The sequence below is a fragment of the Salmo salar genome, chromosome ssa07 (assembly GCF_905237065.1).
Source record: "Salmo salar chromosome ssa07, Ssal_v3.1, whole genome shotgun sequence".
Lineage (NCBI taxonomy): Eukaryota > Metazoa > Chordata > Actinopteri > Salmoniformes > Salmonidae > Salmo > Salmo salar.
Window position 1 is genome coordinate 35,564,646 of NC_059448.1, and position 24,467 is coordinate 35,589,112.

The 24,467-nt window shown below is 43.0% G+C and overlaps 1 protein-coding gene across 2 annotated transcripts in view; it reads right to left on the reverse strand.

The window, feature by feature from the left end:
- Positions 1-4,421: 4,421 nt before the first annotated feature.
- Positions 4,422-24,467, reverse strand: part of LOC106609109 (TBC1 domain family member 22B) — a 187,820-nt gene continuing 167,774 nt past the window's right edge. For both annotated transcript variants that reach the window (XM_014207530.2, XM_014207531.2), the window contains exon 14: positions 4,422-8,282. In XM_014207530.2, the coding sequence (XP_014063005.1) occupies positions 8,154-8,282 (129 nt within the window). In that variant the 3' untranslated portion in view covers positions 4,422-8,153. The remainder of the gene's footprint in view (positions 8,283-24,467) is intronic.

A 24,467-nucleotide genomic window follows, 5' to 3' on the forward strand; every position in this document is an offset into this window, starting at 1 on the left:
CACCACTTGCTTATTCATTGGGGTGCAACATTGCATATGCCTATCCCTGTGTTGCTCCTTTCCATACACTTCCTTTCACACTAAACTTTGCATTACATCTACAATAAAGAGAACAAACAGCTGCCTTATTCTGTGTGGGCAGCACATTCCCTCCTGCTTTGGTTGGGTTTGGTTACTTCTACAATACAAATTGTACAGTATACAAACAGATGCTTAGCTAACTGTTTCAGTGGGCATCAGCCTTCTTACGCTTTGTGTTTTGGTTTAGTTGTGAAGGTTAAAAAACACTGGGGATGCTCAGCTTCTTCCCTCTCCCTGGCCGCCATGCTTCTCCTCACCTCTAAAGAATGCAGCAGCGAGAGGCGCTCTGCTCTGAAAACAAGATTAATATTGAATCACGTCTGCTAACGAGGCGGGCCGCATAATAAGCAGCCAAAAGGGCTCTGATTCACTCCCAGCGCTTCCTGATAAATAATACAGTGATATCTGGAGGATAGAGGACAGCCTAGGCTAGATTTGTGTGTGTGTGTGTGTGGGGGGGGTCAGGACAAGGAGGGCAGGGGAGGGGTGTTAGGGATAGAGGATCGAGAGGGTCAGCTGAGACATGACACACCTTCCTTGGACAACTTAGCCCAACCAACCAACTCACTCACTCTGCCTGCCCAAGTATATGCAGGCTCATGCCTTTGGGCACTCTGTCCTGAAATGGGTGAGTCCTAGGCTGCATCCCAAGTGGTCAAAAGTAGTGCACCATATAGGTAATAGGGTGCCATTTGGTACGCAAGCAGAGACTCAGAAAGCAGGGCTGCTGAGTCATAAATTACGTCTGCACTTCGCTAATAATTAGCTTCTCCATATTCAAATGTGGTTGCTGGAGCTTCTACTGTAGCCTACATTATGCGTGTGAGAAAGAAGAGAATATGAGGAGAATATGTTTGAGCAGCCCACAATTGCTACACATACACATTATCATCATAGTTTTGTGTGTGTGTGTGTGTGTGATATAGTCCAAGCATGCGGTTCTTTAAGGGTAAATGCACCGAGCTAGCATGTTATTATTCCATTGAGCTGTCATTTGAATAAGTGGTTGTGACGTTTGGCGTTAGGAGGGAATGAGTGTCCAGGGCTCAGACCGGGGCTGGGGCTTATCCCTCGAAGGCAATTATGTGTTCCACATGAGGTGGGTGGGCAGCATCAAACCATTCTGTTTTTATCACTGCAAGACTTAGGGCTGCCAAGCCTGCAACAATTCCAGCCAGCACAGCAGCAGATATATAGCCTATAGCGTGAGGCAAAGGATCAGAATCTCAAGGACAAAACTTTGATGTGTAGCTAGCTAGATGGAATGTTTCATTGTTCTTTGTAAAGCCTTTCTTACTTAATCATTTCTCAGTAAAAATAGACATCACTGCAGAGGGAAAGATGGGAGGAGTGAGAGAGAGAGTGTTTGTGTGCTTACTATAGCTATATGTGCTGACATTGGTTAATAGCTGTTAATCCAATCTCTTTAGCAGTATTAATGTGTGTCTACTTTACAAATAACTACACATCGAAACTCAACTCAAACTCATCAACATCCGTGTTATGAATTCATACCATGCCATCAGGAGCATTACAGTTTGTAGGCCTTTGTCTTTTTCATATTGTAACATTGCCTACTCTAGATAAGTGGTTTTCAAACCTCCTCTGGGGGACCACCAGACATTTCACAATTTTGTTGTATCCCTGAACTAATACACCTGATCAAGGGCTGGATAATTAGCTGACAAATTGGGTCAGCTGTGCTAGCACTGGAATAGGTCGGCTGGGGGTCCCAGAGGAGAGGTTTGAAAACCCTGGGTCTAGATAGCCTATGTCATATCTGTCACGGCTTGATACTAGTTTCAGCCTTGAAGTCACAGGGACATTTGTGAGCGTACAAGAGGGGCAATGTGTTCCCACTTGAAAGGAAAAGGAGAAGGGCACAGGCTGCAGTGTTCACTGAAGCAGATCTTTGAGTGACAGAAGCAATGGGAGGATGTCAGAGCATAGATACAAGTCTATTGGTGACTGGAGAGTAGCCCTAAACTGTGTGTGTGGATGTGTGCGCTTAAGAACACTGATATATTTGTAGCTAGCTAGCATGCAATGTTTTGATTTGATTATGCCTACTTTCCGGAGGTTGAGGATGGAGAGAAGCCCAATTAGTTTCTCATGGTTTGTGTCCTTTTGGTGCCTTTTAGCAAACTCCAAGCGGGCTTTCATATGCCTTTTACTGATGAATGGTCTGGACACTCTACCATAACGGCCTGATTGGTGGAGTGCTGCAGAGATGGTTGTCCTTTAAGAAGGTATTCCCATCTCCACAGAGGAACTCTGGAGCTCTGTCAGTGACCATCGGGTTCTTGGTCACTTCCCTGACCAAGGTCCTTCTCCCCTGATTCCACAGTTTGGCCTGGCGGCCAGCTCTAGGAAGAGTCTTGGTTGTTACAAACTTCTTCCATTTAAGAATGATGGAGGCAACTATGTTCTTGGGGAGCTTCAATGCTGCAGAAATGTTTTGGTACCTTTACCCAGACACAATCCTGTCTAGGAGCTCTACGGACAATTTGACCTCATGGCTTGGTTTTTGCTCTGACATGGACTGTCAACTGTGGGTGCTTATACAGACAGGCCTTTGTGCCTTTCCAAATCATGTCCAGTCAAGTTGTAGAAACATCTCAAGGATGATCAATGGAAACAGGATGCACCTGAGCTCAATTTCGAGTTGAATATCAGTCTGAATACTTATGTAAATACATTTTCTTTTTATATACATTTGCAAAAATGTTTAAAAACCTGTTTTTGCTTTTTCATTATGGGGTATTGTGTGTAGATCGATGAGAAAAAAATTAAGTTTCGTCCATTTTCAGAATAAGGCTGTATTGTAACAAAATGTGGAGAAAGTCAAGGGGTCTGAATAGTTTCCGAATGCACTCATGACTGCACATAAAGGAAAATAATTCCTACATGATAGAGTGCTTGCTTTTGTGAACCCTGATCGCGTGTCCTTTCTGTCATCCTGTGAACCCTGTTCATTGCTGCTCACAGCTATATTTATTATTATTATTCATTACAGACTGGAGGAGCACTAATGCAGACTTCACTGATGATAACCATGGCAACCTTGTGTACTGTACAGTAAGGACAGCTCTCTTTGAACTGTGGTCTCTCTATGGAGACATTCTGTAGACATAGCATGTAGAGCCATAGACATACAGCAGCTACAGAGTTCAGACTAATCCATTACAAACACTCTTGGAACATGGCCACCATTATAATTCGAAGGCAAAATCCCAAATTACACCCTATTTACCACTGTACAAATTAGTACCACTGTCAGGTGTTATTTGAGCCATCATAAATCTGAAATGTTTGCCAAACTCTATATTTCTCTGCTCTGTACAGCAGTGTACATGCCCTACAGCCGAATCTACCTCCGTAAAAGGGGGTCATTGTGAGTCCCATCTCTTCTACAGGCCCATGCCACCTGTACCATGTGTGAGCGACTCAGGAAGTCCAGGTGATTCTAATGACTTTTTAATTCCTGCTACTGTGAACATCAGTTAGCGTAATGAGAGAGAGGGAGGGGAAAATGAGATAGAGAACGAGGGACTCCCTCCACACATGAAAAGGGCCTAATTACCACCACCACTCCACAGGATCACAACAAACCTGTTTACCAGCCGAGGCAGTGTGTGTGAGTGTGTCTGTGTGGGGAGCAGCAGCCACACACATATAATACAGAAGTTATTAATACAACAGTCTAGGCAAACAATGTAGAAGCTATTACAGCGCTTATTTATGCAGTTGCTAAGCATGCCTGGGTTGAAGTGCCCTCAGCCGAGGTGAAAGTCATTTAAATAACGTAAATACTTGTAATTGTCATGTTTTCATTGTGTGGTATGGAGACTTGAAACTACTGGGTAGTTCTGGTGTTGAATATATACACTTGTAATCTTATTTGATATCATAAACTGTTGGTTCGAGCCCTGAATGATAATTGGCTGACAGCCGTGTAATATCAGATCGTAAACCACGGGTTTGACAAAACATTTACTGCTCTAATTACGTTGGAAACCAGTTTACAATAGTAATAATGCACCTCAGGGGTTTGTGGTATATGGCCAATATACCACGGCTAAGGGCGTTGCGTCGTGCCCAAGAACATCCCTAAGCCGTAGGATATTGGCCATATACCACAAAACATTTACTGCTCTAATTACGTTGGTAACCAGTTTATAATAGCAATAAATCCAAAAAGGGTGTGGTATATGGCCAATACATCACGGCTAGGGCTGTTCTTATGCAAGACGCAACGCGGAGTCGTATATATTGAAGCATGATATTCAGATTTGATATTATAGTACAACTAGTTTACATCCATGAATGTATACAAACAGTTTGGTCATATATAGCATTTATTTACACTTTTCTATTTACAGATCTTTGTTTCAAAATTCATTTGCTCTGTACACATACATTTAAAAAAAGAATAATCACAATCCCTCTCCACTGTATGAGATTCACACTTTCAGATGTCTTAGTCAGAGGTCAGAAGGGAAAGAGGACCAGTCTTAGTTTGGTCAGAAACATTTTAACATCTCTGAAAAGAAACAGAACAAAAGAAAGAGTGAAATTCAAACCTTAAAAAAAAAAGCTTTAGGAGGGAGACCAAACATGTTAGGTCATGCCCTATGAGATGCTGACTGCAATGTCCAGTATGTGTGTCCGAGGGCTCCAGCCAGCGGACGGACACCTGGTCACCACAGTAACCATGGTAACCAAGGGCTTGTGACTTTTACAGAAGGTGTGTCTGTAAGGATTGTTGGGAACATCAAACCAAGTTGAAACACATAAGGATACCAGAGAAGGCAGCTGCTAGAATTACTGATGTGATTCTGTGGACTCACTGGTTGCATCCCAAATGGCACCCTATTCCCTATATAGTGCACTACTTTTGACCAGAGCCCATAAAGTAGTGCACTATATCGGAAATAGGGGGCCATTTTGGATGCAAACACTGTCATGGCTTAGCAAACACAGACAGTGAATGCATCAACTGAATAAACGTTCTCGTTTCATTTGCAGAGCATAAATTAAGGTAAAATAAATATCTATGATGATCTGCTCTCTCTACATTAGGCACAACTTAAGAGGCTCATGTAAACAGTATATCAAAAAGGGAGGAGAGAGACTGATTTTTAAAGCTGATTCCAAATAATATATTTCGTACAAAAAAAGGGAAGAAAATGTACTTTTATCAAGTGCAGTTTTTTTCCATTTCTATTCAATGTGAGAATTGGAAATTGGGCCTGGAACTGACATGGAGCGCAAAAACATTACCGTCATGATCAAAAGAAACTGAGGAGGTTCAAATACTGATAGTATTAAGCTGCCCCATCTATACATTCACTCCCAACCCACATATCAACAACACACATCATCGAGGGGTTCATGCAACAATTATTGGTCTCCAGTGTTACCTGACAGGATGTATTTGATGATACAAGTTGTACATATTATTTTAACATCTAATTTACATCATATATTAATCCTCTACACAAGGGGTATACAACTCTTACCCCACGTGGTGCAGAGCCTGCTGGCTTTCTGTTCTACCTGATAGTTAATTGCACCCACCGGTTGTCTCAAGTCTAAATCAGTCCCTGATTAGAGGGGAACAATGAAAAACAGGAGTGGAACTGAGTTGAGTCCAGAGTTGAGTTTGAGGGCTCTACACCAATATGGTGGTGGTAGTTGCTACCTCAGGCAAAAACAAACTTGTTTGGTACATCAAATAAAAACCCTAAGCAGTCAAATTAAGACAAATGGAGAGAGTTAATGTATTACACCCTAACACCCTCAGTCAGTAAGTGTTTATGAATAGACTGAATAAAGAACAAAGCTACTGGACTGGGTACAATGACCCATGTCAGCAATTTAGTTTTTATTTTCCAAAAATCTAACTATGGGCCCTAGTTCTGGGATATGAGCAGTTACAAATTGTCATAGTCCAGGAGTTTTGCCTGACCACGTAGCCTGACCAGAACAAAACAAAACTCATGGTCCTACTTCTGTGTTTTGGGGAGTCATTTTTAATCCTTTACACTCGTGGAAATTGGACTATATGGATAGGGCTAAATTGAAATGTTTCTTACAGAAGAAATATGAAAAGCATATGCATGACCATGGTAGCAATTGAAAGGGAACAGTTAGGAGTTTATGGGAAAATGATTACGCTTGATTTTATGTGCGTTCTACATTTACTGTACTTTCGCTGCATTTGTTGGTAACAAAATCTGAAAATACTCTGGATATATTCAGTAACATGATAAGAACATTCCTGGAAAATGTGGGGTAGGTGCAACATAAGACAAAACGATTACAAGGGTTTGAGTGAGAGGACTAACTGGTGTCTCCTTGTGGCCACATGCCTCTCCAGTGTGCACAGTTCCTAGGTAATTTCAAAGCACTATGTCTTCAACTATAAGGTGCCTTTATGAGCTCTCCTAGCTGTGCCGTTGAGGAACTAGCGCAAATACACTTGTAGTTGTTTTGTTTGGAACACAACCCTGCGATATTACTTGCTTTCACAATGCAATTCAGGGAACCAGATGATAATCTTGGTGCGCAAAGAAAGGAGTCTTGAGTGCATTCAAGTGCGTCTGCCGCGGCAAATTTTCTTCACAATAAACAAACATAGGCTCATTCTGTTCAGACAACGCTGTGTATGACGCCATGCCATCCTGTAACTGTACATCAAACATAGTGATCATAAACGTTGACACTATATATGGCATGAGTTTCATGATATGGAAATGTGAAGTGCATATTTGAACTCAAGTTCAGAACAGCTGTCAGTCAAAAACCCATACAGCACTATGAAGCGCAGAGCCAGAGCTCTGACATGTATAGCACGTTACTGTACAGCCACTGCGTTCCAATTTAGTTGTTTATCAGTGCCCAAATCTGCCATTATCAACCCGTATACGGTTACGAGTATAAAGGGCTACGGCCTGGAGTTTTTTGTTTTCAGACCATGTGACCTAACTAGGAAATATCCTGGCCTAAAAGGTGACTGCTCACCACTGCATGGTGCTGTGCCAACGTGTCTAACTGATAGACTGATGGAGTTAGGTAGTGAGTCCTAGGTTCAGAGACGATCGTACGTCAGGCAGAGTAACGCGACACTCGTCCTTCCCTCAGCCAACTGACAAATATCACAAATATCTGACATAATACAATAGAGTTCAGAGAGTGGTGTTAGACCTTATATTATTAGACCCACCCCTGCGGACCATGTCAGAGTCAGAATGAAACATACTTTCTGATCTCCCTATTAGCTAATTATTGCCTTGTAAGTGAATGTGTTTCTGTTTTTAACTAAAAACCCACTTGTCTCTGGGGGATTGACCGCTTGTCTGGAACTGAAAGCACGGAGCGTGGAGATGAGAGAAGAGCTCGATGCCAGCTAGAGATGACTAGAATGATGACGTGTGTGTCCTCAGTTTCCTTAGGAATTAAAAGTGACAGATATCAACCTAGTGCAGGTCTCGATCTCTATTTCCCCCTCCCCCACACTGGTTAGTTCAGGCCTACAATTAATTAATTAGGTCTCGGGACATGTTGAGGCTGCTGTGGCCAGTCAGGGACAAACAGTACAGTACAGGACAGTCTAGAACAGTCATCCATTGTTCTGCAGCAAGATCTCCATTATCACACTGACTGGAGGTCTTTCTTTTTTGGTTGGGGTCTACTTCGATGGGACAGGCATTGATGTTGTTGAAGTGTTGCACAAATGTAATTTCATTGTTAAGAACAAAGAGAAGAGGAGTTAAGAAGAACAGTCGGTTGGAACGGTACACACATACCAAGAAGCACTGGTTGGATGCACCCAAATGGCACCCTATTCCCTACATAGTGCACTACTTGTGGCTCTGGTCAAAAGTAATGCACTTTGTAAAGAATAGGGTGCCATTTGGGACGTAAATGTTGTTTTTGTTTTAATCTACTAGTAGCAATGGTCGTGGACTGCCGAGGGACAAGAAAGTCGAGGAGGGGGTCCATCCGTCCTCCAGGGGCCCTCTGTCAGAGGTTCAGTAGCTAACTGTCAGGGGCCACATGGGCCACACTCATCTCTTGTAGTGGTTGGGGGCGTCAGCGAAGGCAAACTTCAGCCTGTAGGCCTCGGCCAGGAGCACGCTGACCTCCTCGTTGCCCCAGTGCATGGTGGGTAGGTTCTGCAGCAGGATCATCAGACCCTGTGGGGCAGAGAGAGAGAGAGAGAGAGAGAGAGAGAGAGAGAGAGAGAGAGAGAGAGAGAGAGAGAGAGAGAGAGAGAGAGAGAGAGAGAGAGAGAGAGAGAGAGAGAGAGAGAGAGAGAGAGAGAGAGAGAGAGAGAGAGAGAGAGAGAGAGAGAGAGAGAGCGAGAGGAACAGAGAGAGAGAGGGGAGTGCAGTGAGACACAGAGAATAAGTGATATGGCCACAGAGAGAGAGCGAGAGAGACAGAAAAACAGCAAGGACCAAGTGAGAGAGAAGGGCACACCACTCTGTGAACATTACAGTGTGTGAATGTGAAGGTGTCGCCAGGAGCAACAGTAGTGAAAGCATCAGCTCAGAGGAGCAAGAGGAACACACACTTTTAATCAGCGAGTAATTCTATTTAACAATCTGCTGCGTATCATTTCATTCTGAACAGAACCAATATGTTTTTCATTCTGTTCCACTGTTCCAAAATTCTGAACTGGTTTGAACCAGAATAAAAAAGTACTGGTTCATATATTTCCTTTTTTAACTTGTGAAATCAACAGTTTTTACATTTAGCTCATTAAATTACTCCACCAATCAGTGCAGATAGAGCAGCTTTCTACGGACCGGGCAAGCTAGCTGTTTGTATGCTTGATAGACAAGTGTAGGGAACGAGATGTGACTGAAATGCTGCGGGGTGGGGAGAGCGCAAGAGATAGGGCTGGACATGGAGGAGGCTTGGCTTAAAGCATTGGGCATCATGATAAGACATGCATTACAATGTGTTTAGGATTTCAGTAGGCCTATCATTATTTCACCGAATCAAATAATTATATCCTAACAAGGATGAACGTCGGAAAGTTGGCTCAACGCAGAGGCTAGCTCAACTCCTTGGACCAGAGATAACTAACAACCTTGGGTGCACAGCGGCACCAGAATTCAAATCACATCTTACCTTATTGTTGTAAATAAATCAAATGTGAAACGGGAAAGAGAAGCTTCTGAGTGACAGAGTGAGTGCTTTGCATATACGCCTTGATGCCGTTTTTTTGTGGGACTGAAAAAAATGCTTGAAATGTAAAATAATGTTATTAACCGGTTCCCATGATTTGGATATGAAGCGCAAAAATGCTAATATAGGTACCACCGACTTGCATTGGATTTGTGCCATAAACGCAAAAAAGTTACCATTTGAAACAGTGGCCAGCAAAACCAAAGCATGGGTTGCTGTTATACCTGGTCCATACACTGATTACAGTTAGAAAACAACATGTATTTGTAATTTAGGTGAACTATCCCTTTAACAATGGAGAGGTATTCTTTAAAAAAGTAGCACCTAATAGCAGAACAGTGTCATCTATTGGTCAGAACCTGATATTATCAGGATATTTTCCTTGCCCCAAAATTTATACCGATAACCAATATTACATTTTTTTTGCTGCCTTTTAAGCATTCCAGTACAGTTACATTTTTAGGCTGGGTGTCTGTATAGCACTTTGAGATATCAGCTGATGTAAGAAGGGCTATATAAATCAATTTGATTTGAAATAGTTCACACACACACGGACGCAGTGGTCTAAGGCACTGCATCTCAGTGCAAGAGGCGTCACTACAGTCCCTGGTTGGAAATGAATTATTTTATTTAATGCAATTCCACCCTTCTGCAAATAACAAATGTGTTTCTGTTCCAGGGTTTTATTTCTGTATCAAAAATGGGTCTAGATGGTAGTCGTGGTAGGGGCGATCCCGCAGGTGAAGAAGCTGGGCTGGCGTGATTACACGTGGTCTGCGATTGTGAGGCCGGTTGAAAGTACTGCCAAATTCTCTAAAACAACGTCGGAGGCAGCTTACGGTAGAGAAATTAACATTTAATTATCTGGCAACAGCTCTGGTGGACATTCCTGCATTCAGCATGCCAATTGCACGCTCCCTCAAAACTTGAGACATCTGTGGCTTTGTGTTGTGTGACAAAACCGCACATTTTAGAGTGGCCTTTTATTGTCTCCAGCACAAGGTGCACCTGTGTAATGATCATGCTGTTTGATATGCCACACCTGTCAGGTGGATGGATTATCTTGGAGAAATGCTCACTAACACGGATGTAAACAAATTTATGCACAGAGAGAAATAAGCTTTTTGTCTATATGGAACATTTCTGGGATCTTTTATTTCAGCTCATGAAACATGGGACCAACACTTAACATGTTGCGTTCATATTTTTGTTCAGTATGTAGATGGCCAAAAGTATGTGAACACCCCTCCAAATTAGTGGCTTCGGCTATTTCAGCCACACCCGTTGCTGACAGATGTATAAAATCGAGCACACAGCCATGCAATCTCCATAGAGAAACATTGGCAGTAGAATGGCCCGTACCGTAGAGCTCAGTGACTTTCAACGTGGCACCTTTCCAACAAGTCAGTTCGTGAAATTTCTGCCCTGCTAAAGCTGCCCAGGTCAACTGTAAGTGATGTTATTGTGAAGTGGAAACATCTAGGAGCACCAAAGGCTCAGCCGCGAAGTGCTCACAGAATTGGACCGCCGAGTGCTGATGCGCACATTGTGTAAAAATCGTCTGTCCTCAGTTGCAACACTCACTACCGTGTTCCAAACTGCCTCTGGCAGCAACATCAGCACAATAACTGTTAGTCAGCAGTTTAATGAAATGGGTTTCCATGGCCGAGTAGCCGCACACATGCCTAAGACCACCACGTGCAATGCCAAGCATTGGCTGGAGTGGTGTAAAGATCTCCGGCATTGGACTCTGTAAAGTTTGGTCTGGGACTGTTTTTCATGGTTCGTGCTAGGCCACTTAGTTCCAGTGAAGTGAAATCTTAACGCTACAGCATATAATGACATGCTAGACGATTATGTGCTTCCAACTTTGGGGAAGGGCCTTTCCTGTTTCAGCATGACAATGCCCACATGCACAAAGCAAGGTCCATACAGAAATGGTGTGTCGAGATTGGAGTGGAAGAACTTGACTGGCCTGCACAAAGCCCTGACCTCAACCCCATCGAACACCTTTGGGATGAATTGGAATGCTGACAGCGAGCCTGGCCTAAACGCCCAACCTCACTAATGCTTGTGGCTGAATGGAAGCAAGTCCCCGCAGCAATGTTCCAACATCTAGTGGAAAACCTTCCCAGAAGAGTGGAGGCTGTTATAGCAGCAAAGGGAGGACCAACTCCATATTAATGCCTATGATTTTGGAATATGATGTTCGACGAGCAGGTGTCCACATACTTTTGTAGTATATTTGAATGTACAAGGACATGTTGTTTGTTGACTAGTTTAGTCAGAGGCACAGTGTTAGTTTCATTGTCATACATCCTAGAATCGCAAATGCAAGAAATTTGGATATTGAGGTTGGGCACAGTGTAAAGTGCTGCATATAATGGTACATAATAGAGTATATGGACTTCCAGAGGATATTCTATAGGACAACTCATTGGTATTCAGTGTACTACCTAATGTGTAGAATAAGCCCGTAGTCAAAACCACCTCCCTGGTGACTGGCTGGTGAGAGTCCTTCATTAATGACTTAAACATTCTAATGACCAGCTGTTGGCTATCATTTATATTCCGCTAATGAGCTTAATAGACCTTAATTACACACATCTCACAGGCTGCTGCAGAAATCACTTTACTAACACAGGTAGGGGCACTTCAGAATGAAGGGGGTACAATGTCTGTGTGTCTAAATCTTTTAAGTCACATTCAAAACAGCATCAAAAGAGGCCCCTCAGAAGACTCAAAAACATCTGAACAATTAACAGCCTCTCTAAAGAAGCAAGGCCAGTGGAAAAAAATGCACGTTTAGAAAATGACGGGTCCATGTGTTAAAGAATTCTCTTCAGGAATTACAAGGCCTTTCAAGCAGACCACTTACGCAAAGTACAGTTATATGGATTCAAGCACCTGCACAAAGGTAAACCAAAGACCCATTGATTCAATTGTACCATGACGAAATGCTCTACTCACACTGAATAGGACATTCCTGGATGGTGCTCAGATTGTATTAAGTCAAATGAAAAGCCTGGTACTTCTCAAGAGGACTCTGCTGTCTTTTCTCCCCACAGAGTTAACGAGAGATCAAAGCGGATAGATGGATAGAGGGTGGACTGTGTGTGTGCTTAGCGTATGTCTGTGCATGTGTGTGTGTGTGACAGTGCTCCTGGGGATCATAATGGACTAACACATTACGCAAGATTTTAGCTTTGGTTTAACCGAGATTAAGGCCCAAGCAGACACACAGTCACAGACGCAAAGCCAAGTCACAGACCCAGAGTAAACGTCACAGGCCCAGTAGAGGTAAGTTCACAACCCCGTCTCTCCAAGTTGTCCTTGTGTCCCGGTCTCTCTTCCCCAAATCACCTCCTAAGATAGCTCCTCGGCCAAATCTATCTCCGCTGCTCTCACTGCTTTCTATTTGGCTCTTATGTAAGACAATAATTACATTTATTTATTTAGCCTCTCTGAAATCACTGAAATGAGGAGGCGGCTATGGTTATTGAGTCCTGTCCGTATCGCAGGCGGCACATAGCGAAGCAGGAGCCAGAAAGAAGCAGTTTAATTATTTAGCTGCGCTTTTGGCTCACTGTGGTGGGTCCGGGCCAAGCCAGACACGCAGCCACACACACTGATAAACTGCAGGGCCTAAGACAGGTCGCTGTCGTGGGGAGTGATAACTGCTTTTAGGAGATTTGCGAGTACGGATGAAAAAACAACAATCTACTGAGCCCCTCGTCAGCATCAGAGCCGTGCGGCCCCCCGGTGTGGTGTTTATTGATCACCGATGGAAAATGCAGGGGCAGTCACTATCAAACTGCAAAGAAGTCTCAACCCTTATACTATATATCACTGATGGAGAATGCAGGGGCAGTCACTATCATACTGCAAAGAAGTCTCAACCCGTATACTATATATGACTGATGGAGAATGCAGGGGCAGTCACTATCATACTGCAAAGAAGTCAACACTTATACTGTATATCACTGATGGAGAATGCAGGGGCAGTCACTATCATACTGCAAAGAAGTCAACACTTATACTGTATATCACTGATGGAGAATGCAGATGCAGTCACTATCATACTGCAAAGAAGTCAACACTTATACTGTATATCACTGATGGAGAATGCAGGGGCAGTCACTATCATACTGCAAAGAAGTCAACACTTATACTGTACAGTTGAAGTCGGAAGTTTACATACACTTAGGTTGGAGTCATTAAAACTCGTTTTTCAACCACTCCACACATTTCTTATTAACAAACTATAGTTTTGGCAAGTCGGTTAGGACATCTACTTTGTGCATGACAAGTAATTTTTCCAAGAACTGTTTACAGACAGATTATTTCACTTATAATTCACTGTATCACAATTCCAGTGGGTCAGAAGTTTACATACACTAAGTTCACTGTGCCTTTAAACAGCTTTGAAAATTCCAGAAAATGATGTCATGGCTTTAGAAGCTTCTGATAGGCTAATTGACATAATTTGAGTCAATTGGAGTTATACCTGTGGATGTATTTCAAGGCCTACCTTCAAACGCAGTGCCTCTTTGCTTGACATCATGGGGAAATCAAACGAAATCAGCCAAGACCTCAGAAAAGAAATTGTAGACCTCCACAAGTCTGGTTCATCCTTGGGAGAAATTTCCAAACGCCTGAGTTACCACGTTCATCTGCACAAACAACAGTACGCAAGTATAAACACCATGGGACCACGCAGCTGTCATACCGCTCAGGAAGGATGCGCGTTCTGTCTCCTAGAGATTAACGTACTTTGGTGCGAAAAGTGCAAATCAATCCCAGAACAACAGCAAAGGACCTTGTGAAGATGCTGGAGGAAACAGGTACAAAAGTATCTATATCACCTCTTATTGGGGCAGTAAGCAGACCCTGGGTCTCGACCCCGCCCTGTGCAACTGGGTGCTGGACTTTCTGAAAGGCCGCTCCCAGGTGGTGAGGGTAGGAAACAACATCTCCACCCCACTGATCCTCAACACTGGGGCCCCACAAGGGTGCGTTCTCAGCCCTCTCCTGTACTCCCTGTTCCCCTTGACTGCGTGGCCATGTACGCCTCCAACTCAATCATCAAGTTTGCAAACGACACTACAGTGGCAGGCTTGATTACCAACAACGACGAGACGGCCTACAGGGAGAAGGTGAGGGCCCTCGAAGTGTGGTGTCAGGAAAATAACCTCACACTCAACGTCAACAAAACAAAGGAGATGATCGTGGACTTCAGGAAACAGCAGAGGGAGCACCCACCTATCCACATCGACGGGACAGTAGTGCAGAAGGTGGAAAGTTTTAAGTTCTTTGGCGTACACATCACGGACAAACTGAAATGGTCCACCCACACTGACAGCGTGGTGAAGAAGGCGCAATAGCGCCTCTTCAACCTCAGGAAGCTGAAGAAATTTGGCTTGTCACCAAAAACACTCACAAAATTTTACCGATGCACAATCGAGAGCATTCTGTCGGGTTGTATCACAGCCTGGTATGGCAACTGCTCCGCCCACAACCGTAAGGCTCTCCAGAGGGTAGTGAGGTCTGCACAACGCATCACCGGGGGCAAACTAACTGCCCCCCAGGACACCTACACCACCCGATGTCACAGGAAGGCCAAAAAGATCATCAAGGACAACAACCACCCAAGCCACAGCGTGTTCACCCCGCTATCATCCAGAAGGCGAGGTCAGTAGAGGTGAATCAAAGCTGGGACCGAGAGACTGAAAAACAGCTTCTATCTCAAGGCCATCAGACTGTTCAACAGCCATCACTAACATTGAGTGGCTGTTGCCAACATACTAACTCAAATCTCTAGCCACTTTAATAATTAAAAATTGGATGTAATAAATGTATCACTAGTCACTTTAAACAACGACACTTTATATAATGTTTACATACCCTACATTACTCATCTCAAATGTATATACTGTACTCTATACCATCTACTGCATCTTGCCTATGCTGTTAGGCTATCGCTCATCCATATATTTATATGTACATATTCTTATTCATTTACACTTGTGTGTATAAAGGTAGTTGTTGTGAAATTGTTAGATTTCTTGTTAGATACCACTGCACGGTCGGAACTAGAAGCACAAGCATTTCGCTACACTCGCATTAACATCTGCAAACCATGTGTATGTGACGAATACAATTTGATTTATATCCACAGTAAAACGAGTCTTATGTTGACATAACCTGAAAGGCCGATCAGCAAGGAAGAAGCCACTGCTCCAAAACCACCATTAAAAAGCCAGACTACTGTTTGCAACTGCACATGGGGACAAAGATCGTACTTTTTGGAGAAATTTCCTCTGGTCTGATGAAACAAAAATAGAACTGTTTGGCCATAATGACCATCGTTATGTTTGGAGGAAAAAGGGGGACGCTTGCAAGTCGAAGAACACCATCCCAACCGTGAAGCACAGGGGTGGCAGCATCATGTTGTGGGGGTGCTTTGATGCAGGAGGGACTGGTGCAATTCACAAAATAGATAGCATCATGAGGATGGAAAATTATGTGTATATATTGAAGCAACATCTCAAGACATCAGTCAGGAAGTTAAAGCTTGGTCGCAAATGGGTCTTCCAAATGGAGAATGACCCCAAGCATACTTCCAAAGTTATGGCAAAATGGCTTAAGGACAACAAAGTCAAGGTATTGGAGTGGCCATCACAAAACCCTGACCTCAATCCCATAGAACATTTGTGGGCAGAACTGAAAAAGCGTGTGCGAGCAAGGAGGCCTACAAACCTGACTCAGTTACACCAGCTCTGTCAGGAGGAATCGGCCAAAATTCACCCAACTTATTGTGGGAAGCTTGTGGAAGGCTACCCGAAACGTTTGACCCAAGTTAAACAATTTAAAGGCAATACTACCAAATACTAATTGAGTGTATGTAAACTTCTGACCCACTGGGAATGTGATGAAAGAAATAAAAGCTGAAATAAATAATTCTCTCTACTATTATTCTGACATTTCACATTCTTAAACTAAAGTGGTGATCCAAACTGACCTAAAACAGGGAATTTTTACTAGGATTAAATGTCAGAAACTGAGTTTAAATGTTGGCTAAGAAGTATGTAAAACTTCTGACTTCAACTGTATAACACTGATGGAGAACGCAGGGGCAGCCACTATCATACTGCAAAGAAGTCTCAACCCATATAATGTATACTGCGCTTGCGCACACATGCACTAATGCACAGACACACAATCACCAACACACGGACACACACACACTAACCACTACAGACGGGTGATTGATTGCGCGCAACTTTACCAACAGCTCTATTTATCAGGAGGTCCTGGGTTTTATGGATAATATACACGATGGGCCAAACACGTTAGCAGGAGAGAGAGAGAACGAGAGAGAATCAGGGAGAGAAAGAAAGGGAGAGAGAGAGACGCAGGGGGAGGGAGAGAGAACGATGCAGGGAGAGAGAGTATATACAATTACATCCACAGTATTATCGTATTTATTTCCCCCTCCCTTACTCCTTTCAGTAAATGCCTCTGTGTTGAGTGGAATCATACTGCCGATGCGAGAGACTCCATTAATAGAGTGTTTTAAAGCCAATTTACAGGGGAGGCCCTGCCTCTAGCTCTCTCGCTCTCTCCCTTCCTCTCTACATCTCTGTCGCTCTGTCTCCGTGTGTGTGTGCGTGCGTGCGTGCGTGCGTGCGTGCGTGAGTGAGTGAGTGAGTGCGTGCGTGCGTGCGTGCGTGCGTGCTACAACTACACCAAACCACTCGCGCGGTGATTCAACATCCTACACGCAGTTTAAATGAGTTTCCACTCACAGCCAAAGTTTGGACAAAATTACATTTTTTTTTGTTGTTGATGAATGGTGGGGGCATTGTATTAATCAGGCAGAAGTTTACACCTTCTCATCTCTCAGTGTAGAGGTCTTAATAGACTCACAGCCATAACTCACAACAGCCAGCAGCTAAACGACAAGCATCCGACACGCTCCACACATCAATCTCTACTCCCAAAAGAAATAGAAACGATGCTCCTTTTTTGTTGAGAATTTGTACACATACTAGGCCTATAACTCGATTGGCACTTGCAGGACTTTTAGAGATGTAATCTGGAAATGGGGGGGTGGTGAGTTTTTTTTATTTGATTTTTTATTAAAAACAAATTGCCCTTGATTGAATGTAGGCTTTTGAATGTAAACAAATTCCCCAAATGTATTTTGGGAGTAAAGATTGATGTGTGGAGCGCATCGGATGCTTGTCATTTAGATACTGGCTGTTGTGAGTTATGGCTGTGAGTCTATTAAGACCTCTACACAGAGATGAGTGTAAACTTCTGTATGATTAAGATATATGTCTCTCCTGTTAGTTGTGATAGAACAGATTGGGAGTTGGGAGTGTGACTGTCTCATATGTTGCTGCAATCACAACCATATCCCACGGTGCTCGACAATATGATACAGAGATTGAAGTACCGTAGCGCTGGCTTTTCTTTACCACCCAGAGTATACACTTAAAAGGATATACAGTTGAAGACAGAAGTTTACATACACCTTAGCCAAATACATTTAAACTCAGAATTTCACAAGTCTTGACATTTAATCAGAGTAAGAATTCCCTGTCTTAGGTCAGTTAGGATCACCACTTTAGTTTAAGAATGTGAAATATCAGAATAATAGTAGAGAGAATGATTTATTTCAGCTTTTATTTCTTTCATCACATTCCCAGTGGGCCAGAAGTTTACATACACTCAAATAGTATTTGGTAGCATTGTCTTTAAAATGTTTACCTTGGGTCAAACGTTTTGGGTAGCCTTCCACAAGCTTCCCAAAATAAGTCAGGTGAATTTTGGCCCATTCCTCCTGACAGAGCTGGTGTAACTGAGCCAGGTTTGTAGGCCTCCTTGCTCGCACACGCTTTTTCAGTTCTGCCCACACATTTTCTATGGGATTGAGGTCAGGGCTTTATGATGGCCACTCCAATACCTTGACTTTGTTGTCCTTAAGCCATTTTGCCACAACTTTGGAAGTATGCTTGGGGGTCATTGTCCATTTGGAAGACCCATTTGCGACCAAACTTTAACTTCCTGACTGATGCCTTGAGATGTTGCTACAATATATCCATATAATTTCTCCCCCTCATGATGCCATCTATTTTGTGAAGTGCACCAGTCCCTCCTGCAGCAAAGCACCCCCCAACATGATGCTGCCACCCCCGTGCTTCACGGTTGGGATGGTGTTCTTCGGCTTGCAACCCTCCCCCTTTTTCCTCTAAACATAACGATGGTCATTATGGCTGTACAGTTCTATTTTAGTTTCATCAGACCAGAGGACATTTCTCCAAAAAGTACAATCTTTGTCCCCATGTGCAGTTGCGAACCGTAGTCTGGCTTTTTAATGGTGGTTTTGGAGCAGTGGCTTATTCCTTGCTAGCGGCCTTTCAGGTTATGTCGATACGGGACTCGTTTTACTGTGGATATAGATACTTTTGTACCTGTTTCCTCCAGCAAGGTCCTTTGCTGTTGTTCTGGGATTGATTTGCTCAAAAGTATGTTCATCTCTAGGAGACAGAACGCGTCTCCTTCCTGAGCTGTATGATGGCTGCATGGTCCCATGGTGCTTATACTTGCGTACTATTGTTTGTACAGATGAACGTGGTACCTTCAGGTGTTTGGAAATTGCTCCCAAGGATGAACCAGACTTGTGAAGGTCTACAATTTTTTTCTGACATCTTGGCTGATTTCTTTGGATTTTCCCATGATGTCAAGCAAAGAAGGTAGGCCTTGAAATACATCCACAGGTACAACTCCAATTGACTCAAATTATGTCAATTAGCCTATCAGAAGCTTCTAAAGCCATGACATCATTTTCTGGAATTTTCAAAGCTGTTTAACCTGTTATGGCTAGGGGGCAGTATTTTCACGGCTGGATAAAAAAACGTACCCGATTTAATCTGGTTACTACTCCTGCTCAGTAACTAGAATATGCATATAATTATTGGCTTTGGATAGAAAACACTCCAACGTTTCTAAAACTGTTTGAATGGTGTCTGTGAGTATAACAGAACTCAAATGGCAGGTCAAAACCTGAGAGATTCCTTTACAGGAAGTGGCCTGTCTGACCATTTCTTGAACTTCTTTGCCATCTCTATCTTTTACAAAGGATCTCTGCTCTAACGTGACACTTCCTACGTCTTCCATGGGCGCTCAGAGCCCGGGAAAAACCTGAATGTCGTCATCCCAGCCCCAGGCTGAAACACATTATCGCCTTTCTCAAGTGGCCGATCAAGGGACTGTGGGCTTAGGCGCGTGCCCTGGCCGCCCCCGTCTTTGTGATTTTTCCTCTGTTTGCCGAAAAGGAGATTCCCGGTCGGAATATTATCGCTTTTTTACGAGATAAATTGCATAAAAATTGATTTTAAACAGCGGTTGACATGCTTCGAAAGTACGGTAATGGAATATTTAGAATTTTTTTGTCACGAATTGCGCCATGCGCACGACCCTGATTTACCATTTCGGATAGTGTCTGGGACGCATGAACAAAATGCCGCTATTCGGATATAACGATGGATTATTTTGGACCAAACCAACATTTGTTATTGAAGTAGCAGTCCTGGGAGTGCATTCTGACGAAGACAACAAAAGGTAATCAAACTTTTATAATAGTAAATCTGATTTTGGTGAAGGCTAAACTTGCCGGGTGTCTAAATAGCTAGCCCGTGATGGCTGGGCTATGTACTTAGAATATTGCAAAATGTGCTTTCACCAAAAAGCTATTTTAAAATCGGACATATCGAGTGCATAGAGGAGTTCTGTATCTATAATTCTTAAAATAATTGTTATGCTTTTTGTGAACGTTTATCGTGAGTAATTTAGTAAAATGTTTGCAAATTCCTCCGGAAGTTTGCGGGGGGTATGCTAGTTCTGAACGTCACATGCTAATGTAAAAAGCTGTTTTTTGATATAAATATGAACTTGATTGAACAAAACATGCATGTATTGTATAACATAATGTCCTAGGTTTGTCATCTGATGAAGATCATCAAAGGTTAGTGCTGCATTTAGCTGTCTTCTGGGTTTTTGTGACATTATATGCTAGCTTGAAAAATGGGTGTCTGATTATTTCTGGCTTGGTACTCTGCTGACATAATGTAATGTTTTGCTTTCGCTGTAAAGCCTTTTTGAAATCGGACAGTGTGGTTAGATAAAGGAGAGTCTTGTCTTTAAAATGCTGTGAAATAGTCATATGTTTGAAAAATTGAAGTTTTTGTATTTTTGAGGAATTTGTAATTCGCGCCACGCCTATCATTGGATATTGGAGCAGGTGTTCCGCTAGCGGAACGTCTAGATGTAAGAGGTTAAAGGCACACTCAACTTAGTGTATGTAAACTTCTGACCCACTGGAATTGTGATACCGTGAATAAGTGAAATAATCTGTCTTTAAACAATTTTTGTAAAAATTACTGTCATGCACAAAATAGATGTCCTATACGACTTGCCAAAACTATGGTTTGTTAACAAGAAATTTGTGGAGTGGTTGGAAAACAAGTTTTAAAGACTCCAACCGAAGTGTATGTAAATTTCCGACTCAACTGTACACATTGAAATAGCTCTGGCATTTCTATTCCATGGTTTCAGAGTACACTCAAAAGGATATACAAAAATTGAAATGGCAGTGGCATTTCTATACCACCCAGGGTATGTACACTCAATAGGATATACAGAGATTAATATTGCATTGATATGTCTATACCATCCAAACAGAGTAAACAGTGCCTTCAGAAAATAGTCATAGCCTTTGACTTTTTCCACATTTTGTTGTTGTCAAAATTGATTAAATAGATATTTCCCCCCACCCATCTACACACAATACACCATAATGACAAAGTAATAACATGTTTTTAGAAATGTTAGCAAATTTATTGAAAATTAAATACAGAAATATCTCATTTACGTTAGCATTCTCACACCTGAGTCAATACATGTTAGAATCACCTTTAGCAGCGATTACAGTTGTGTCTTTCCGGGTAAGTCTCTTTGCACACCGGGATTGTACAATACTTGCACATTACCATTAAAAACATTCTTCAAGCTCTGTCAAGTTGGTTGTTGATCATTGCTAGACAGCCATTTTCAAGTCTTGCCATAGATTTTCAGGCCAATTTAAGTCAAAACTGTAACTAGGCCACTCTGGACCATTCAATGTTGTCTTGGTAAACAACTCCAGTGTAGATTTGGCCTTGTGCTTTAGGATATTGTCTTGCTAAATGGTACATTTTTCATCCAGTGTCTGTTGGAAAGCAGACTGAACCAGATTTTCCTCTAGGATTTTGCCTGTGCTGAGTTCTATTACATTTATTTTATCAGCAACAAAAGAATTGATGACAAGCATATCCATAACATGAAGAAGCCACCACCATGCTTGAAAATATGAAGAGTGGTACTCAGTGATGTGCAGACTCAGTCTCAACCTTTAAGTCTTTACTGAAGACACATCTCTTCAGTAGGTCCTATGATTAAGTGTAGTCTGGCCCAGGGGTGTGAAGGTGAACGGAAAGGCTGGAGCAACGAACCGCCCTTGCTGTCTCTGCCTGGCCGGTTTCCCCTCTTTCAACTGGAATTCTCTGCCTCTACCCCTATTACGGGGGCTGAGTCACTGGCTTACTGGTGTTCTTCCATGCCGTTCCTGGGAGGGGTGTGTCACTTGAGTGGGTTGAGTCACTGACGTGGTCTTCCTGTCTGGGTTGGCGCCCCCCCTTGGGTTGTGCCGTGGCGGAGATCTTTGTGGGCTATACTCGGCCTTGTCCCGGGATGGTATGTTGGTGGTTGGAGATATCCCTCCAGTGGTGTGGAGGCTGTGCTTTGGCAAAGTGGGTGGGGTTATATCCTACCTGTTTGGCCCTGTCCGGGGGGTTTCATCGGATGGGGCCACAGTGTCTCCTGACCCCTCCTGTCTCAGCCTCCAGTATTTATGCAGCAGTAGTTTATGTGTCGGGGGGGCTAGGGTCAGTCTGTCACATCTGGGGTATTTCTCTTGTCTTTTCCGGTGTCCTGTGTGAATTTAAATATGCTCTCTTTAATTCTCTCTTTCTTTCTTTCTCTCTCTCGGAGGACCTGAGCCCTAGGACCATGCCTCAGGACTACCTGGCTTGATGACTCCTTGCTGTCCCCAGTTCACCTGGCCGTGCTGCTGCTCCAGTTACAACTGTTCTGCCTGCAGCTATGGAACCCTGCCCTGTTCACCGGACGTGCTACCTGTCCCAGACCTGCTGTTTTCAACTCTCTAGAGACAGCAGGAGCGGTAGAGATACTCTCAAAGATCGGCTATGAAAAAGCCAACTGACACTTACTCTTGTGTTACTGACTTGTTGCACCCTCGACAACTACTATGATTATTATTATTTGACCATGCTGGTCATTTATGAACATTTGAACATCTAGGCCATGTGCTGTTATAATCTCCACCCGGCACAGCCAGAAGAGGACTGGCCACCCCTCATAGCCTGGTTCCTCTCTAGGTTTCTTCCTAGGTTTTGGCCTTTCTAGGGAGTTTTTCCTAGCCACCGTGCTTCTACACCTGCGTTGCTTGCTGTTTGGGGTTTTAGGCTGGGTTTCTGTACAGCACTTTGAGATATCAGCTGATGTAAGAAGGGCTATATAAATACATTTGATTTTGATTTGATTTGGGCTGGATTTGCACCAAACATAACACTTTGTATTCAGGACATAAATCCTGAACGTATTTGGGCTTGCCATAACAAAGGGGTTGAATTCTTATTGACTAAAGACATTGAGCATTACATTTTTTATGAATTTGTAAACATTTCTATAAACATAATTCCACTTTGACATTATGGGGTATTTTGTGTAGGCCAGTGACACAAAATCTCTATTTAATCATTTTTAAATTCATGCTGCAACACAACAAAATGTGTAAAAAGTCAAGGGGTGTGAATACTTTCTGAAGGCACTGTGTACACTCAAAAGTATAGGCCTACAGACATTGAAGTAGCACCGATATTTCTATAGTATAAAGTTATACACTCAGTACACACAAAGCCGTCTGTATAACTATTTTCTCTCTCTCTGCTAATAGTATATGTGTGTCTGTGTGTGTGTGTGCCCACGTCTGTTTCTCGAGGAGAAACACACAGTGACATTGTGCTCTTTGATTTATACCAAACAAATAGCTTTGTGTGTACATCCCAGTCAGGCTGGAATTAACTTTCCAAATGACGTTCCCAGCATTTATTCAAGACCAGATAGTAATGAAATCACAGAGAAATGGCATGGCGGCTGTATCGAAGCCATTGCTATTCATGCTACATGAAACATTTGGTCCTCAATTAAATTTGATGAATTCTAGGAAAGAAACATAACAGGCTCTCCACTCTTCTGTCCACTTGACCTTTTGTCACTAGCTGACTGGTCCAAATGGAAAGGCACCATTGAGTATAATTTGATATGATAGCCTTGACATCATCTCTGTGAATGCTCGTAATTCTTAGCAAAACATGATTGTGCACTTTATCCCTTGATACAGCTACAGGCCAGAGTGTTGGAAGGATCAAGAGTTCTAGCATAGCGTTACTGTGAGCCAGTTAGAACCAAACTCTTAGTCAATGTTTTTGGAGTATCTAGGGGTATGGTGGTAATGTAGAATGGCAGTGAGTGCTTCAGCCTTCTGAAAACAGCGCCTCAGGCACTCTGCAATTCTTCCAGAGCCCTGAACAACACATTGAGTGAGTGTGTGTGTGTGTGTGTGTGTGTGTGTGTGTGTGTGTGTGTGTGTGTGTGTGTGTGTGTGTGTGTGTGTGTGAGTGAGAGAGAGGTAGAGGCAGAGTTTGTGCATGTGTTAGAGAGAGAGACAGCGAGAGAGAGAGTCAGCGAGAGAGAGAGTCAGCGAGAGAGTCAGCAAAAGAGAGTCAGCAAGAGAGAGTCAGCGAGTGAGAGTCAGCGAGAGAGAGTCAGCGAGAGAGATCGTGAGAGAGACAAAGAGAGAGAGAGAGTTGGTGTGTGTGTGTGTGAGAGAGAGAGAGAGAGAGAAAGAGTTGGTGTTAAGTAAGTTATTGAGGCAGACAGAGCGAGATGCCAGTTACAGTCACAAAATTATTATTTTCTCACTGTTTTGTTGTTTTTCTGTCTCTATTGTTTCATTACACTGCCTATTAGGGGTCTGGGAGGGCATCACACTTCACTGA